Here is a 17,789-nt window from a genome sequence, read left to right on the forward strand (position 1 = left end):
TGGAGGGCGCCGCACTCGGAGCATTACGGCGGGGGGAGGCGGGAGGCCCCCCTTAAGCCCCGGGATTGGTGGGCGCGGCACTCGGAGCATTACGGCGAGGGAGGCCCCCTCCAGCCCCAGCCCCGGAATTGGCGGCCGCCGCACTCGGAGCGTTACGGCGCCGCCGTGCCCGCAGCGCGGAGCTGTCCGCGGTGCTGACCGCCGCCGGCCATGGTCTCGCCGCCGCCTGCCCTGCTCCTGCCGCTCCTCGCCGCACTTCTCCGCGCACCCGCACACGGTAAGCACTGGCAGCCTCGGTCACACACTTCTCCCCCCCCCCCCCCCCCCCCATAATCTCGGTCACCCCCGTGTCCCCTTTCCTCTCCTTCCCCGCACACACCAATCACCCTCGGTACCAACGGCTCTAGCTCCGCTCCATCGCCGCTAAACTTTGCCAACTTGGGCTCGCCTCTGGTGTGGCGGGGGTGCTTCCCCTGTGAAGCGACAGTCCCCTCTTCTCGTTGTACGTCCTCGCTCTCCCCACCTCGGCGGCGCGGGGAGCGGGAGCCGCCGGTGGCGCGCAGAGCCGGTATGCAGTTGGGCTGGTGCAACGCCGCCCCCCGCGGGCTCCGGAGACAGCCCCTCTGCCGGTGTTATCGGCCATGAAGTGGGGGGGCAGCTCTGCGCCGCGAGCTGGGCGAGTACGGTGCTGCTCGGCGGGACCCGCTCCCCTGGTCGCCGAGTCCTCTGATCTCCCCCCGCGGCTGGTTGTGCCTGGCGGCGGGCTGCAAGCCGGTGCCTTCGTACGATCCCAGCCGGCTTGGGGACAATGGGCACCGCCGCTGTCCCCTCCCCACCTCGATTGGCGTGACCCCTCCGGCTCCAGGGAAGGCGCAGGGGAGAAGTAGGGATGGTGGCTGTTAGCTCTTCCAGAAGAGAGCAGCCAACACCCAGTTCGACTCGTTGGTTCTGCCACCCGTGGGGCACAGGCTGTCTCGAGGCTTTGCGGTTCTGCTGCCCCAGAAAGCAACGCTGGGGAGCTGTCAGCATTTGAGGGAACCCACTAGGGACTGGTGTGCTCCAGCCTGTCGCGACCATGCTGATGCTGGGCAATATGGTCAGGGCAAGGGGCAGGCAGGGGTCTGGCCGCGCTGGAAGGTGGGCAGCAGGATGTGAGATGTGGGCTTGCCTGCACAGATCAGCCGAGCTGCAGGCAGCAGCCGTGCAGGGAGTTACATAAACTCCCCATCTGGCAGATGGGGAAGGGCATCATGGCCCTGTGCCCACTGCTATTCCTGTCTCAATCTGCCACTTAGGGCTGCTGCAGCATTCCTCATGCTTGGGGGTCAAATGTGGGGGACCTGATGCAGGGCAGCATGAAAGTCAATACCATGGCACCTCCATGTCCTGCCCTTCTCGGGGGCAGCAAGGCTAGAGGGGTGGGGGTCTGATTCCCTGATTGTGTCGTAGGATCAGGGCCCTGGGCAGAACAGGCTTTCCCTGAGGGAGGCTGGTGCTTACCATGTCAGTTTAATGATTTCTAATGAGCAATTACCTCCAGTCAGTCCCTTAATTTCTGAATATCAATAAAGTTAATTAAACTCTGCATGTGCATTTCCCAGAATGTTAGGGGTAGGGTTGCTCTGAGAGGTGCTGAGCACTTCCTAAGGCTGGGAGCTGTGGGATCTCATGCAGCTGTACCCCTCTGTATACCAGGAGCTGCCCATGGGGTTCACTTAAATGGTCCCTGACCCTCATCAGACAAGGCTCCCATCCCAGCACCCTGACTTCTGTACACTGCCACAGTCGGTGCCACTATGGCCTTGATTTGGCATCAGCTGGCTGGTATGTGGTGGGTATGTGCCATGGGTGTCGAGGGTGTGGGGACAAGGGTGTCAGAACTCTGCCACAGGCTGTTTGGATTGGTGATGGCCCCAGGCATTGGCAATATACTCCTGATCCTCTGTCTCTTGCTACCCTACATGGTGACCTTCAGGCCTGTACCAACCCTGGGGCAGCACAAGCACCCAATGCCCATAGGGGCTTGCCCCAGCAGAAGATGGAGTTTGAGGCCCATGGCACTGGTGCAGCCAGGGGTTATAGTGTTAGGCGTAGCTCTGTTCACCCTGCCCCACCACATCCCCTCTGCTCTCCAAAGCCACAGCAGGCCTGGCTTTTCTAGGGCATCACTGTAGTGAAGGGAGATCCTTGCAATTTGGCGTCCTGTCAGCCTGGGGTAAGAGTAAGCAACACAGGTCGTGGTGAGAGCTGTGCCCCCGTGAGATGTGCCAGTGTCTGAGATCAGCTGGATATGTTGTGGCCAAAAGCATGATGCATCTAGGATCACATCCTTGGAGACATGAGTGCTAGCCAGGGTCTCAGTGCAAGGAGGGGGCCAGGGAAGGCAGCAAGCGTCTGCTACAGTAATTAATGGCATGCGTGCTCATCCTCTGTGTGCCTCAGAGGAGTTCATCACCACCATGCTTCCATGTCACCAGGCTGGGATTATCTGGATAATTCTCCTAAGCTGGAAGGTGGGAGGGCAGTGCTGTCTTGTGGGGATGCAGGCTGCAAACTGGGCCAGCTGCCTCCATCACCCTCTGGGGCCTGCTCACTGCAGGACTGGCTGCAGGTTGGCGCTGGCAGGGATGGATTTGGCAGGTGGTGCTGTATGGGGCAGAGCTGCCAGCCCTGGGTTCTGTACAGAGCTGGATCAGCCTAAACGTGTTGGGGTGGGGGGGGAGGTGAGGGGGAACGGAGTGCAGAGGAGCCTGGGGAAGGGTATGGCAAGGACACCATTGGGCCCAGTGCAGAGCAGTGAAGGGACTCACTTGTGCTACCAGTGGAACCCCAAGACTGGAACAGAGCTTACCAGGGCTGGGTCTTCCTCCTTGCAGGCTTGTTCTGGAGTGGGGGTCTGGGTTGACCCAGGCTTTCAGATCCCTGCAAGCACAGGGAGGCCCCAGGGGAGGTGGATGAAGTTGTGTCTCCAACAGCTTTGGCGGGAGAGGATAATTTTGTCTCCAATCAATTCTTTAAATGCGCACAATTGAAAGATTGCCTTTGAAAGCTGCCTATAACCAGGGAGGTAATGGATTCCCTCCAGTCGCAGGCAGCAGCTCCGGAGTGGCAGCATCCCTCCCTTCCTCCCGCTGCTGCAGGGACAAGGCCAGCCAGAGCACTGCCACCTCTCCTGTCACTATCATCCTTGGGTGGGTGAAGTGGCTGCCTGGACCTGTCAGAGGCAGCTGGGGATGTCTCTGTCTGTCTGGCTCCCTGCTGAGACCCAGCACCACTTATGACATCCTCTGAGGCACTGAAGAGTCCTGTTGACCAAAGCTGGGGATGTGTTCAGTCCCCTGCCTGCAGGAGGAGCGGCAGCAGCCAGCCTGCATGCTCACCGTGCCAGCGGGGGTTATTACATATATAATTTAGATGCAGTAACGAGCTGTGCTGAAGGGATCAAATATTAATCAGCTGTGAGAGTGCTGCTGTGACCCTGTGAAAATGGAGAGGTTCTTGAAATGCCAGATCAGCTGGTGCTGGGCGATGCATGGGATCAGTGTCTGGGCAGGGCAGGATCCAGTGGTCCCTACCTGCCCTGAGGGGTTGCAGCAGAGGCGGAGATGCGACTGCAGCATCAGAACTCAGTGGCTTCCAGAACTGGAGGGGTTATCTTACAGGAAGAGCAGTGACAGCGATTGCTGGCAAGGGGATGCTTACAGTGAATGCCTGGGATGCTGGCTCTGGCAGGAGCAGGTGGTGATGCTCCATGCTTCCCGCCTGCTGGGAGGGAATGGTGTCTGCGGGGAAGATGACATGGCTGAGCACCCCAACACTGAGCCTGACGAGCAGCTCTTGCTCGCCTCCCACAAACGGATTTCAATTTCTGTCACTGGCAGTGGGTGGAGGGAAGGGGAGCCAGGAGGGCAGCATGGCATTGGTCTCCCTGCATGCCTCTTGCCACATACTGGGCAGGCACCACCCGGCATTCAGGAATGCTCTGTGGGCAGGGTATCCCCTCTGTCACCCTGAGTGTGCCCAGTGGATGGGCTGTGCTACGTCCTGGGGGAACCCAGAGCTAGCAGAACCCCATAGTGGGAGCTGACACCCATGCCATGGGCACCATGAGATGGCACAGAGGGGTTCTTTTGGGTGGTGGGAACATTAATGCAAGATGGAGTGTGTGGGGGGGTGACTTGCAGACTGCAAGCATGGGGAGGGGGCACATGGCACCACGTGGCTCCAGTGCTCTGGTCTGAAATAGCAGCAGACATGCAATTTATCACCAGCGCCGCTCAGGGAAATTGCTGTACAAACGCATTAGCTCCGCAGGGAGAGCGAGGGAAGTGGGATTACACGGGCCATGGGCAGCAAGGGAAGGACGGGGGCACCGCTGGCACCTTGCAGCACCTACTGAGTGGGGAGGGAGGAAAGCCTCAGTGGATGGGCACCCTGGTGCCCGTTGGGCTGTGCCCTCGTGCCTGGCCAGCATCGGTGATGCTTGGGGCTCGGCACTGGGTACGTCAGTCAGTGTTTGGCCGCTGCCGCGATGCTCCAGGGAACTGGTTGCGGCGACATGTGACATGTGTCAGCGGGTAAATGACTGTTCAATTCAAGGAGAAGCGCAACACATACAAGGTCAAATGCTTCCCCGCCAGCGCCGCCATGAATATTAAAGCTGGGCTCCTCTGGCAGCCGCCGGCACTGGTGGCCGTGCTTGCCTGCAGTGGCACCAAGGTGGCCCCTTGTGTCCCCTCTCGCAGCTGCTCTAGCCAGTCTTGGCTTGGCTGTAGCTATCTGAGCTTGCAGGTGGTGCTAGGTGGAGGAGGCCATGGGGCAACAGAACGTGGATGCCCGCATAAGTACCAGCTGGTGCCACTGGGATACTGAGCTGGCCCACACTGGCTGCAGATGGGTTGGTTGGCTGTGTGACAGTGGTGTCAGCTGGGCAGCATGGGGAGCAGGGCTCTGTGGTGAGGAGGTGGCTGCACAGCCCTGCCTGCACCCACGCACTGTCTATATGCACTTGCCTACTCCTACCTACCCACTCCTGCCTTCACCTAGCCACCTGCCTGCCTACTCCTACCTGCCCACCCACTCATCCCTGCCTGCATCCTGATGCTGCCTGCACTCTCAACTCCTGCCCACTCACTGCCTGAGCCTACCTCATTCCTAGTAAGAGGCAGGCAGGAAAGTGATCTTTTCCTTGCTGGGGAGGCCCATCCTCCAGGACCACTGCAGCAGGGGATAGGGATGGAGGATCTGGCACCATCTGAGCAAGTGCCCCCCTCCTGCGCCTATTCCAGGGGCTGAGGGTGGTTGGGGTCCATGAGGTGGGAGTGTGGCACCGGCTGCCTGACAGCTCATTCATCACAGCTGCTGGCTGCAGGGGCAAAGCCAGATTGGATTTTAAATTGAAAATAAACCTGGTCTTCAGTGAGCCCCAACCCCTGCCCTCCTCCTGCAGCAGGGACCTGGCTGCCTGCACCCCCTGCCTGCTTGGGTTGCCCACCCCCTCTCACTGATGGAGAAACTGAGGCACTGTGCAGGACTGTGCTATGGAGCTGCAATGCTCCAGGGGCAGCCAAAAGCCTTGCCCTGTCCCCTCTGCTGAGCCGGGTGCTGTGGTTTTGCTTTCTTGGCAGGTGGCATCGATCAGCACTCCCCAGGTGGCCACGTGCCATCTTATTTATTTATTTGTGACAGCAGGCAGCATTGATTCCCCACGGGTGGGGGGGTGGGCGGCCCCCGCTGCAGCCAGATTAGTCTCTGACATCTCCCCCACTCCCGGCTGCCATTAATAGACTCCTGACCCGCAAAGCCGATGTGAGGGATTAGGACCCCAGCCCGGCACGTGCCATGCATGCCAAGGACCCTTGGCAAGCACCCAAGGTGGTGGGGACTTGATGGCCCTTTTGCAAGGGTCTGCACCCACCCTGAGCTTTGCAATGTCCCTGCTGAGTGACAGGGCCTGCATAGTGGCTATTGGGTAGTGGTGTCCTGTGCCACCAGCCCCTGTTCACCTCTCAGACATGGGAGGGACACAGCTGTGGCATGGTCACTGGAGATAAGCTGCTTAGAGACATCTGCTGAGTGAGGCGGAGGCACTAATCCTATGGTGCTTGAGGGGCATAGGTGACAACATCTGGCCAACTGTTGCCTTCCTATGGTGCCTTGAGCATCTTGCATTCTCCATAGGTCAAAAGTATCCCAAGTTCTGAGCACTGCCTGTTGCCAGGAACATCCTGTGGCACACAGAGTACCACACAGATCCCAGGGCAGCACCTGGTGCCCAGGCACTGCATAGAGTGCCACAGCACTCTATGCAGTAGAAATCTTACTGCAGGGTCCTGTCTTAACCTGGCAGCCCCAATGGGGACCACTGTGGGCAGGAAGGTGCAGGGGGCCAGGGTGGGCATCTCTGCCCCAGCCTTCACTGTGTGGGACAGCCACAGTGGCACAGGATCCAGCACTAATCTGCTATTAAAGCCTAAAAGAGATTTTGGCGCCCTTCAGTATAAACTCATTAACTTTTATGTTCTAATAAATGGATCCTATTAAAAAATAATTCTGGCCTTTCTGGGGGGCAAGTGAACCTTTCAGAGCCAGCACAGCTGGGTGCTTCCCTCCTCACTGTGACACTCTGTTCAGGGCATTGTTGTTGTCCCAGGGTGACGGCAAGGGAGTGGTGGGGACACAGGGTGCGTGGCAGTGTGGTGGCAACGCTTGCTAGCACCCAGCAGCTCCCCTGCCTCGACGCTGCTCACCTGAGCTAATGTCTCTTAATAGTCCCTTAAAAGTGGCAGTCTCAGAGTAATTAATCTTCACTGGGCCCTGCCCTTCTACGATCGGTGTAATTACCCAGTAATTGGCAGTATCGTGTCATCAGCGTCTGTGCACCGTGGCCAGTAGAGGGACGTGGGGTGCTGCTGCAGCATCGTTACTGCCATGGCATCCCCTCTACTGTGGCATGGTGGGGGTGGGGAGCTAGGACTCCCGAGAAAGGGGTCTGTGTTGTGCCAGATCTGGCCAGGAGAGATGGTGGATGTCTCATTAGGACTAATTAAATCCTCATTTTGTTTTAATCTAAAGGCTGGAGAGGGCTGGGCACGCCGGGGATTTGCTCAGGGACTAATGCACAGCGACACGTGGAGGGGAGATCCTGGTGGATATGGGTGGGAAGTGTCAGTGTGCTGGATGTCCGCAGCAGATTGATATTGCCCAGGGATGGCCTGTCTGGCAGACGGATGATGAGGAGCTGAGCTCTCATGGACTTGTTGCACTGGTGGCCTGGAGCAGAGTCCCAATGTCCGGGCTCCAGTGGCATTCCTGGTGCAGCTGAACATGGCAGACAAAGCATCTGCCTGTGTGGCTGCACTAAGGGCATGTGGGGTCCTGGGGGGACCCTCAGCCACCTCCCTGGAAAGGGACAAGCTGTGACCATGGTCACCCAAGCCTAGGGCTGTCCCTGTGAGGGCTGTCACAGGGAGAGTGGGCACCTCTTAATGTGGTACAAGCTACAGTTATGCATTAACTAACCAGAGCTTAATCGCCAGAGCTGCCCTGGGAAAGGTTTGCTGGGATGAGGTGTGGCAGGGTCCCACTGCATGTGGTCAATGCACTTGGTTGCCATTCTAGCTTTTGTGCAGAACTGGTGTGCAGGGAAGCATTAGTTCTCAGGGCAGCGCTGGTCCATGGTGGAGTGTTGGTCCCCAGAGCAGCCTTGTCCCTGGTGCAGCACACATCTCTGATGTGGCAGCAGCAACGCTCCCTGGTGCACATCCACCCCTAGTGCAGCATCAGTCTATGTCCAAGGGATGCTCCCAGGTATTATACTGGGCACAGCATTGTCCTCTGATGTACCATTGGTCCCCAGTGCTGCGTCAGCCTTCAGTGATGAGGTCAGCCATGGGCTCACAGCACCCTACACTCTCTCCTTCCCCCAGGCTTCAATGGGCTGGCGAGGAAAGCTGGAGAGAGCGCCGAGACTGAGGGGGAGCCGACAGTCCTGCCCACACCGGAGGAGCGGGAGGCAGAGGCTCGCTTTGTGAGCACAGCACCCACGCTCAAGCTCCTCAACCACCATCCGCTGCTGGAGGACCTGCTGCATGAAGCCTTCCTGAAGAAAGATTACTTGGGCCAGGCACCATTCCTGCCTGGTGGCCCCGGCGCCCTCTTGCCAGCTGGTGCCCTCCAGCCAGACCCTGGACCCCCAGCCCCTGAGCCCCCACCACGTACTCCTGCCCTGCCCAGGGCCGCCTTCCCCACTGACCCACTGACCACACCAGCTGGGCACCCAGGGCCATGGGGGGAGGCATGGGGGACCATGCCAGGTGCTGGCCCCTCATGGTCCCCCACTGGCGTGCCAGAGTTGAGCCCCACATCTCCAAGCCAGGCACCTGCCACCCCTAGCTCATCCCTGGGACCTCACAGTGGAGCTGCTGCGGTCCCTGGGGATGAGGAGGGAACCACCACCACGTCCACCATCACCACCACCACTGTCACCATGCTGCAGGGGCCAGGTGAGTGCTGGGGAGGTAGCTGGGAGCAGGTGAGGTGATGTGAGGCTGAGTTGGGGTCTCCTCTCTCACCAGCTCTCTGCAACCGGACGCTGGCAGGCCCTGAGGGTTGGCTGGTGTCCCCGGAGCCAGCTGTTGTTCCCTACCATGGCAGCCTGGACTGCACCTACACCATCTCTGTTTACCCGGGCTACGGTGTGGAGCTTAAGGTGAGCTGGGGGGCTGCAGGCAGGGTGGTGTGCCAGGTGCCTGCAGGCAAGCATAACCCACCCTCTGCTCTGCACGGCCATGCACAGCTCAGCATGCAGCCAGTCCTGTCCCCTTCTCTGCCCTGTGTTCCTGAACCAGGAGAAATTGCTCAGGGTATGGCTCACTCTTGGTCCCTGGGGCAGGGATGTGGATGCATGAGCTGGTGGGATGCCCAAGGATGCTCCATGCCTACCTGCTGCCACGGCTGGCACCCATCACAGAGGCAGCAATGGGGGAACATAATTGCCAAAGCACTGATGGAGTTGTAAGCAACACCAGTGGGTGCAACGCCGTGATGCAGAGACAAGAAAACTGGACACCCATCTGCCAGGAGCAGAGGCTGGCTGCAGCTCCTGCAGTGTCCGAGGATAAATGCAGGACATATTGGTGGCACATGTCTGTGTGTCCACACCTCTGCCCAGCCCACCACAGAGCCAGGGCATGCAGAAAGGCAGCAGTGAGCCAGAGGCAGCATCTCCAGCTCTCACAGCAGCACTCACCAGTGCCGCTGCTCATCACCACACAGCACTGCTTAATTAACATCATTAATAGCAAATTGCTCCAGAGGGCTAGAGCACACACCTGGCTGTTGATGGGGCTGCTGGCATGAGCCCAGCTGTGCCACAGTTCCCTAGCAGAGCTGCTGGCTGGGCCCTGCTGCTCTTTGCGTGGCAGATGATTTATGGCACTGGTAACCATGTTTGAAGGGCACTGTCCCATGCTCAGACAAGCTCCAGCACACTATCGAACGCAGGCAAACCTCCTGAGGACCAGAAGGGATGCTGGGTTGTGACACTTGGCCATCCTCTGCAGGTACATAACATCAGCCTGGCAGAGGGGGAAACGCTGACAGTGGAGAGCACAGGGGGCCTGGAGCCCAACCTCCTGGCCAACGAGTCTTTCTTGATGCGGGGCCAGGTCATTCGCAGTCCTGCCAACCTCCTTACCCTCCACTTCCAGAGCTCTCAGCTCACCAGCCCTGGCTCCTACCGCTTCCACTACCAAGGTATGGGGTAGTATTGGCACAGACCCTCTGGTACCTGCCCTGGGCATTCCCCCATTGGCATGGTGTTAATTCAGAGTGTGGCAGTGTATGCCAGAGTTAATCTATGCTGCTGGTGGTTAAGCGGGCACCAACTGGGCAAAGAACATTAATGGAGATCTAATGGGCATGAGTAATTATAGGCTCATTTAGCATCATTACCAGCAGCCACAGACAGGCACCATGTCACCCTGGTAGTGCTGGGGGGGGTAGGGAGGTGGATGCTGGGCATGGGGTGGACCGGAGTCCGGACGGGGCTTGTTGTCCCACCCTTTAATGACGTTGCCTGCCCCCAGCCTACCTGCTGAGCTGCCCCTTCCCGGCGCGGCCGGCTTTCGGGGAGGTGTCGGTCAGCAGCCTGCACCCTGGTGGGGATGCCCGCTTTCGCTGTGCCCCCGGCTACCAGCTACAAGGTGCTCACCGGCTCGCCTGCCGCAATGCCACTCGTCCCTTCTGGAGCGCCCGCGAGCCTCTCTGTCTCGGTAAGTATCGGCACCAGGAGGACGTGGCACAGCCAGTGAGGCACAGACAGCACATGATGGTCCCTCTCCCACAGCGGCGTGTGGTGGGGTGATCCGGAATGTCACGGTGGGACGCATCATCTCACCTGGCTTCCCCGGGAACTACAGCAACAACCTAACGTGCCACTGGCTGCTGGAGGCACCCGCTGGACACCGCCTCCACCTCCACTTTGAGAAAGTCTCTCTGGCAGAGGATGATGACAGGTTTGCTCCCGGGGCAGAGGGAGAATGGACGAGGGAGGGCACCAGGGAGCAGTCCTGCACCAGACCCAGGATCACGTTCAAAGATGGGAATGGGGACTGTTGGCCATATTCAAGGATGAATGCTGTTGGCAATGCCCAAGCATGGGCACTGTTAGCCATTGGCCATGGTGCATTGGCCACACTCAAGGGTGGGTGCTGCTTGCCATGGCTGGGGCTGGATGCTACGGTCCATGCTCAAGGATGGGCATTGTTTGCCACAGCTGATGCAGCACTCTGCACATGCCATACCTTGGCAGGCTCATCATCCGTAATGGCAACAATGTGGAGGCACCACCAGTGTACGACTCCTATGAGGTGGAGTACCTGCCCATTGAGGGGCTGCTCAGCACCGGGCGTCACTTCTTCGTGGAGCTCACCACCGACAGCAGTGGGGCAGCTGCTGGCATGGCACTGCGCTATGAGGGTATGGGACTGGAGTGCAGAGGGGCACCTGGGCATCCCCACACCTGCCTGGCCCCAGCAGACCTTTGCTCCTGTGCCTGCAGCCTTCGAGCAGGGACATTGCTATGAGCCCTTCGTCAAGTATGGGAACTTCACAACCAGTGACCCCCGGTACCCTGTGGGCACCACAGTGGAGTTCAGCTGTGACCCTGGCTACACACTGGAACAGGGCTCCACCATCATCGAGTGCGTCGATCCCAGTGACCCACAGTGGAACGAGACGGAACCGGCATGCCGCGGTGGGCGCTGGGGCTGGGGGACTGAAGGGGCTGGAGCTGGGGGTTCAGTGGGTGCTGGGGTTGAGGGGTACAGTGGATGCTTGAGCTGGGGATTGCCCTGGATGTTGAAGCTGGGAATGGGTCACAATGGATGCTGAAGCCAATATACCATAGTGCATGCCGGAACCGAGGGGACATGGTGGGAGCTGGAGCTAACAGGGACAGTGGATGATGCATCGGGGGAAGGGCTACAACAGGTGCGGGAACCACTGTGCCATGGTGCATGCTGGGACCAGAGACAAGAGGGATGGTGGGTGTTGGAGTGGGATGCTGGAGTGGGTACTGGTGCAAGAGGATTGTGGTGAGTGCTGGACACTCAGTGGTGGGTACCACCACGATGGTGCCAAGCTCAGCATATGCTCACAGCGGTGTGCAGTGGGGAGCTGACGGACACAGCTGGAGTGGTGCTGTCACCCAACTGGCCAGAGGCTTATGGCAAGGGTCAGGACTGTATCTGGGGACTGCACGTCGAGGAGGACAAGCGTGTCATGCTGGACGTGCGTGTGTGAGTGTGGCGACATCTGTGGGAGTGGGATGGGGTGATGGGGAGGCCCACCCACACACCTGCCCTCACCACCTTGCTGCCCCAGGCTGCGACTGGGCACAGGGGACGTGCTGACCTTCTATGATGGAGACGACCTGACAGCACGCATCCTGGGCCAATACACGGGTGCGCGTGGCCGCTTCAAGCTCTATGCCTCTACTGCTGATGTCACTGTCCAGTTCCAGTCTGACCCCGGCGCTGGTCCCTTTGCCTATCGGCAGGGCTTTGTCATCCACTTCTCCGGTAAGCCTCACAGTGGGATGGTGTTCCCAGCGCCCCCAGTATCCCATGTGTCCCTGCTGCCCTACTCAGCCTGCCCTTCCCACAGAGGTTCCCCGTAATGACACCTGCCCCGAGCTGCCAGATATCGCCAACGGATGGAAGACATCCTCTCAGCCTGAGCTGCTCCACGGCACTGTGGTCACCTTCCATTGCTACCCTGGCTTCCAGCTGACTGGCACTGACCTCCTGATGTGCCACTGGGACCTGACTTGGAGTGGTGACTTGCCTTCCTGCGAGCGGGGTGAGCATTACGCACCAGCATTCCCCGGTCCCATGGAATGTCTCCAGCGGCCACTGTCACCACCGGTACCTCCCACCCACAGTGACATCCTGCCGGGACCCCGGGGATGCGGAGCACAGCCGCAGAGTGGTCTCCAGCCCAAAATTCCCAGTGGGAGCCACCGTGCAGTATGTCTGCGACAAGGGCTACGTCCTGGCAGGTGCCGGCACCCTCACCTGCCATGACCGTGCTGCCGGAGGACCCAAGTGGAGCGACCGTCTCCCTAAGTGCATGCGTGAGTTGGGTGCCCCCTCCCTGGGGACATGACCCTATCTGGTGACAGGTGCTGGTGCCACTATCCCTTTGCCCTGCAGCAGAGACATACGAGCCTTGCCACAACCCTGGCGTGCCAGCGGGCGGGCGGCAGAGCCCCGAGCGGCGGCTGTACCCAGCAGGAACCACTTTACGTTACTCCTGCACCGCCGGCCGGGTGCTGCTGGGCGAGGGTAACCTGCGCTGCCTGCCTGGGCACCCCTCACGCTGGAGTGGCTCACCTCCCATCTGCAAGGCGGGTGAGAGGACCCCTCCCCACCCCATCACCCTGTCAGCACTGCTTGGCAGCCCTCATACTTCTCACCCCTGATGCCAGCTTCTTTCTTTCACCCCCTCTCTAGCCTCCTATGATGAGTTTTACAGCAACCGCAACCTGGATGGTAAGGGTGAGAGTTGGCCAGGGTGGGTGGATGGGCAGCCAAGGGTGCAGCCTATCTGAGGCGCTCCCTTGATGACTCCCAACTGTTCTGGGCAGCAGTGGCCAAGGCTGTGCCCTCAGGGACAGCACTGGAGGGAACCAACGTCGCCATCGCTGTCTTCCTGCCCGTGCTGGTGGTGGCCTTGCTCATAGGGGGCATTTACCTCTACTTCTCCAAGTGAGTAGCCGAGTAGACCCTGTCACCCCAAGGGGTCTCCATAGCCCCCTTGCTGCCTGCTCCAGCTGCCATCTTGCCACAGGTTCCAGGGGAAGCCATCTTTGCAGCTGCCCCTCACTGGCTCCCACCCCTATGATCACATCACCGTTGAGTCAGCTTTTGACAACCCCACCTATGAGACAGGAGTAAGTATGGGACCCTGTGCCCTCCTGGCAAGGGCTGGGCACTCTGGTGACCCTGCACTGCATGGGCCTTTTGTGCCATGGACTGTGCATGGGGTGAGACAAGTGTGGGATGGGCTCATGCATTTGAGGGACCACACATTAAGATAGGGCATCAATCCAGGGCCCGTTCAAAGGATGGATATCCATCTAGGGACCATAGACAGGATGGGACACGGATCCAAAGAGCACACATCAGCAGGGGCATCCATCCCAAAGACCATGCATTAAACAGGAGCCTATGTATTGGATGGGATATACATCCAAGGACCATGCATAAGAAGGGACATCAGTTAAGGGACCATGCACCACCTGGGACATCCATCCAGTGACCACACATGGGATGGGACATCCATCCCCAGGGCCATCTGTGGTCTGAGATATCCCTGCCCCAGGACCCTATGGGGTGGAAGATGCCCTGTCCCAGACACCCCATCACACCACCGAGTGTCCAACCCCTTGCAGACTGTTTTCTTTGCAGGAGACAAGGGAATATGAGGTGTCCATCTAGGCATGGGCATCGTGGAGCTGGGTGCTGCAGCCACTCCTCTGGGGGCCCTCTGCCCCCCAACACGGGCCTAAAGCACCTCTCCCAAGGAGATTCAAGATGAGCATTCAGTGGGAGTGACCTGGGCACCTGCAACCCCCCTGCCACCTCCAACCCACCTGGAACTCCATGGGGTTTACCCAAGCCCCACTGTCACCTGACCCCCCACACTTGGCTCGGGGGGTGCTGAGCCAGTGGACAAGGGGGTTTCTAGGCTACATCCTGCTCCACGCCTGTCCCCCATGATGGAGGAGTGACCTGGGCAGGGGTAGCAGGGGTTGGAGTACCCCCCAGATAAGGGCGGAGTTGTGGGGACTCCCCCAAGTAAGGGCAGGGCTGGAGGAATCCCCAAGGACAGGGCTCCCCGGGGCTGCAGTGAGGGAAGGGCCACAGAACACCTTGCGGAGCCCCGCGGGGGTGTGAGGGCTTGGGTAGCCACGGGGTTGCCCCCACCCCTTGCCCACAACCAGCACAGGGCCTGGCCCCTGCCCGGACCCCCGTATCTCCCACCACCGCCACGCAGGGACGCGTGTGTCCCCACTCCGTCCCCCGAGCATGCAGCGTCCCCCCACTCCCCCGCTTGCTTCGCCCTCTCCGGAGGGGACCTCTGCCATCGGTGTGCCCCTCCTCCAGATACACGTCCCGACGCCCCAGCAGGACCGATCAGGGCCGTCAGCCTGGGGTGCCGGCCCGGGCAGGGAGGCAGCGGGCATGGCTGTGTCCCACTCCCCAGCCGCACTCCCGTTCTGGAGAGGACATCCCACACCCCATCTTTTGATTGTTTCATTAATAAACAACGGTGTTTTCGAAGAAGCGCCAGCATCTTCCTCAGCGGGGACAGGCAGCCGCGGACGGGCAGTCAGGAACGGGAGCGCACCCCGCGAACCGCCCCCACGGCGTGGGCCCAAAGCCCCTCCAGCACCCTATCACCCAGCGCAATCAATGCTACCACCTCCCGAATCCCCATGCTGACCCACTGCTTCCCACCCCGAAGCCTCCGCACTCAAACCGCAAGCCCACGACATCCTTCCCCGCCCCTGCCTCTTTAAAAGGCAACGCCTCCGTGTCGATGACGTCACCACCATAGTCGCGTCCTCTCCGTCGCGCCGCTCACCGCACGCCCCCTGCTGGCGGCTCTGTGTCTCTGCCCCGCCCCTCACGCCCTGCGTTTTGACATCACCGACGGCATCATCTCCCCACCCCCTCCCTTCCCGCGCAGAACGTGACGGCGGCCACGCGCCTGCGCGGCACCCTCCTGCTCGCCCCGTCCGCCTCGCGCCTGCGCGGGAAGAGGGCGGAGCGAGACGGGCGCCCGAGGGGGCGGTGCCGAGGCTGCGCCTGCGCAGTGCCTAGCGCAGGCCGTCCCCTCCCTCCGCTCCCTCCCCGCGGCGCCAGCGCTGAGGGCGGGAGGTGTCGTAGGGCCGCGCCTGCGCGCGGGGCGAAGGCGGTGGACGGGGGGGGGCCCCGAGGCGGCGGGGCGCGGTCTGCGCATGCGCGGGCGGCGCGGCGGTGGTGGCGGCGGCGGCGGGGCCCTGAGCGTCGGCGCCGCCTGTGTCTGTGTGGTGCGTGCGCGGTGCGTGAGCGGCGGCGGCGGGCGCGGGGCCGCGCCGCACCCCCTCCTCCTTCCCTCCCTTTGCGCGGCATGGCAGTGGGCGCGTGGTCCCCCGCAGCCGCCCCTGGGCCCGGCTGGAGGTGGAGGAGGACGACAGGCAAGCCGCAGCGGCCCGTGGGCTAGGCCCCGCCGCCCGCCTGCCCGCCCCTCCGCCGCCCCCCTTCTAGACGCGGGGCCGCCGCCGCTGAGGGGTCGCGTCTTCCTCCCCCTCCTTTCCTCCCTCTCGTTGTGGGGGGCTCTCGGGGCCGCTCCCGGGCTGGATGAATGTGGGAGAAGATGGAGACCAAGACGATCGTCTACGACCTGGACACCTCCGGTGGGCTCATGGAGGTGAGGCCCGAGCCGCGCAGGAGGAGAGGGTGGAGGTCTTGACTGGGGAGGCCGTGGGACTGCAAAATGGCGAGGGACCCCCCCCCACCCCCCCCCGGAGCCCCGTGGCCATAGAAGGAAGTGCGGAGGGACAGAAGCAGCTCACCCAATCCCCGGGAGAGGCCCTCCCGGACATGGGGCTGGCGGGCGGGGCAGGCCCTGCCACGGCCATGTCCCCCTGTCCCCCCGCGGCGAGCCCGGGAACTCTTTCCCGGTAGCGGGCAGCTGGGAGAAGGGCACCTGGGGTCAGGGTCCGTTCCAGCCCCTCAGAGCTCCCTCTCTTTCTGTCTGTCTGTGCATGTGCAGCAAATCCAAGCCCTCTTGGCTCCCCCCAAGAGCGAAGATGGGGAAAAAAAGAGCAGGAGGCCCGAGAAGGAGCCCAGGCGAAGTGGCAGGGCCACTAACCACGATAGCTGCGATAGCTGCAAGGAAGGAGGGGATCTGCTGTGCTGTGATCACTGCCCCGCCGCTTTCCACCTTCAGTGCTGGTAAGGCTCGGCGCTGTCTCCCTCCGGATCCCGCTGTCCCGGCCCTGGCAGCACCTTTCCTCCAACCGCTCTCGCTTCCCGTTAGGTTCCTGCCTTGCCTGGGGAGGAGGGCGGAAAGGACGTGGGGCTGGGCATAGCAGGCGGGAACAAAAAGGAGGTGCAAACCCCACACGGATTCTTTCCCCCGAAACAAATCCGAGGTGAAAAGCCCCTTCGCTGCTTTCTCCAGGGGTTATGGAGGGGATTCCACCAGTCTCCTTTCTTTTGGAGCTGAGCAGAAGCCGAGAGGAGGAGCGAGGCAGCTGCCTGCGCGGCCTGGCAGCCTTGGTGCTGCCCCTGCCTGGCCTTCCACCTTCCCCCTCCGGAGCTTCCCATTTCTCCTCACCCCATTCCAAGGGTGGGTTGCTTTCGGGAGGGTCTCCCAGGGGTCCTGGCCAGAGAGGGGGAAGCGGCGGTGGTGATGTCTCCGTGCCAGGCCTTGACGTTCCCAGCGCTTCCGTGCTGCTGCAGCTGCTGGGAATAATGGAGGTTGCTGTCTCTGTGTCTCCCTGCCTCACTGTTTACAATATGGCGACCTTCCTTTAAATTATATTTTTATTCTCAGCGCCATTTTGGCTGCATATATGACTTCCGAACCCCTGCAGCGTTCCCCCAGTATCTCAAACGTGAAAATACCTTCCTTGTGGAAATGCAGGCCTCCAGACTTTAAAATTGGTCGCGTTTATTCTTTCCCTCCTTTTTTTCCTCCTGACTCTTGGGACCTGCTGGTCTCTTCCGTGGCGGTGACTTACTGTGAACTGGGGGCAGTCGGATCTCCTCTTCCTGCTAGTTGCGTGGCTTTGTTGATGAAGGCAAATCTTTCTGCATGCAAATCTGGGTGCCTTGTGAGAGCTGTGAGGTGCGTGGGGAGGCGGTGGCAAAGCCCTGGTCGGCAGAGGCTGCAGCAGGGAAGGACTCTGTCTGCCTTCTCTCGCAGCTTCCTCAGCTCTCAGCACAAAGCAACCTGCCAGAGGCACCTCAACTTTCCTCCCCGAAGTTTTTTTCCTTCCTGCACCGGGAGCCCACACTCACCCGAGGCCTCCTTACCCGAATCTCCCCTTCAACAGTTGACGGAGGCGGTTTGTGTTAAATTAGCACAGCCAGAGTGGATAATGGAGTGGAGGAGGGAGCTGGGCGAGTCAAACAGCTGGAGCTCGGGCGTACAGAGTATTCCTCCTTAGGGGAGATTTTTTTTAACCACATTCCTTTCTCTCTTTCATGCTTTGGAGCTTTGTTTGCCAC

At 60.6% G+C, this 17,789-nt stretch overlaps 2 protein-coding genes across 5 annotated transcripts in view; both read left to right on the top strand.

The window, feature by feature from the left end:
- The first annotated feature begins 119 nt into the window (after nucleotides 1-119).
- Nucleotides 120-14,852, top strand: SEZ6 (seizure related 6 homolog). Of its 4 annotated transcripts, none has more exons than XM_064166019.1 (17): nucleotides 120-277; nucleotides 7,929-8,504; nucleotides 8,577-8,710; nucleotides 9,564-9,756; nucleotides 10,089-10,274; nucleotides 10,349-10,517; nucleotides 10,814-10,980; nucleotides 11,063-11,257; nucleotides 11,663-11,801; nucleotides 11,887-12,083; nucleotides 12,169-12,363; nucleotides 12,446-12,637; nucleotides 12,717-12,914; nucleotides 13,017-13,055; nucleotides 13,151-13,271; nucleotides 13,354-13,456; nucleotides 13,958-14,852. In XM_064166019.1, exons 1-17 carry the CDS (start codon nucleotides 211-213, stop codon nucleotides 13,988-13,990), a joined length of 2,904 nt encoding a protein of 967 aa, XP_064022089.1. In that variant the 5' UTR covers nucleotides 120-210; the 3' UTR covers nucleotides 13,991-14,852. The 4 variants fall into 4 exon arrangements, with proteins under 4 accessions (XP_064022089.1, XP_064022090.1, XP_064022092.1 ...); XM_064166020.1 differs by having other exon boundaries at nucleotides 13,974-14,852; XM_064166022.1 differs by having other exon boundaries at nucleotides 13,154-13,271.
- Nucleotides 14,853-15,565: 713 nt separating this feature from the next.
- The window catches only part of PHF12 (PHD finger protein 12), a 31,869-nt gene continuing 29,645 nt past the window's right edge, over nucleotides 15,566-17,789 (top strand). The window contains exons 1-2 of the mRNA XM_064165858.1: nucleotides 15,566-15,981; nucleotides 16,327-16,508. Coding sequence (XP_064021928.1) covers nucleotides 15,916-15,981; nucleotides 16,327-16,508 — 248 coding nt within the window. The 5' untranslated portion in view covers nucleotides 15,566-15,915. The remainder of the gene's footprint in view (nucleotides 15,982-16,326; nucleotides 16,509-17,789) is intronic.

Source organism: Pogoniulus pusillus, chromosome 27 (genome assembly GCF_015220805.1).
Source record: "Pogoniulus pusillus isolate bPogPus1 chromosome 27, bPogPus1.pri, whole genome shotgun sequence".
NCBI classification, from domain to species: domain Eukaryota; kingdom Metazoa; phylum Chordata; class Aves; order Piciformes; family Lybiidae; genus Pogoniulus; species Pogoniulus pusillus.

Excerpts from the sequence above, each read along its gene's own strand:
- SEZ6 (XM_064166019.1), top strand. The coding sequence starts at position 211 with ATGGTCTCGCCGCCGCCTGCCCTGCTCCTGCCGCTCCTCGCCGCACTT. Across the intron at positions 10,275-10,348 it reads CCGCGAGCCTCTCTGTCTCG|CGGCGTGTGGTGGGGTGATC; the intron begins GTAAGTATCGGC and ends CCTCTCCCACAG. Across the intron at positions 10,981-11,062 it reads CATGGCACTGCGCTATGAGG|CCTTCGAGCAGGGACATTGC; the intron begins GTATGGGACTGG and ends CTGTGCCTGCAG.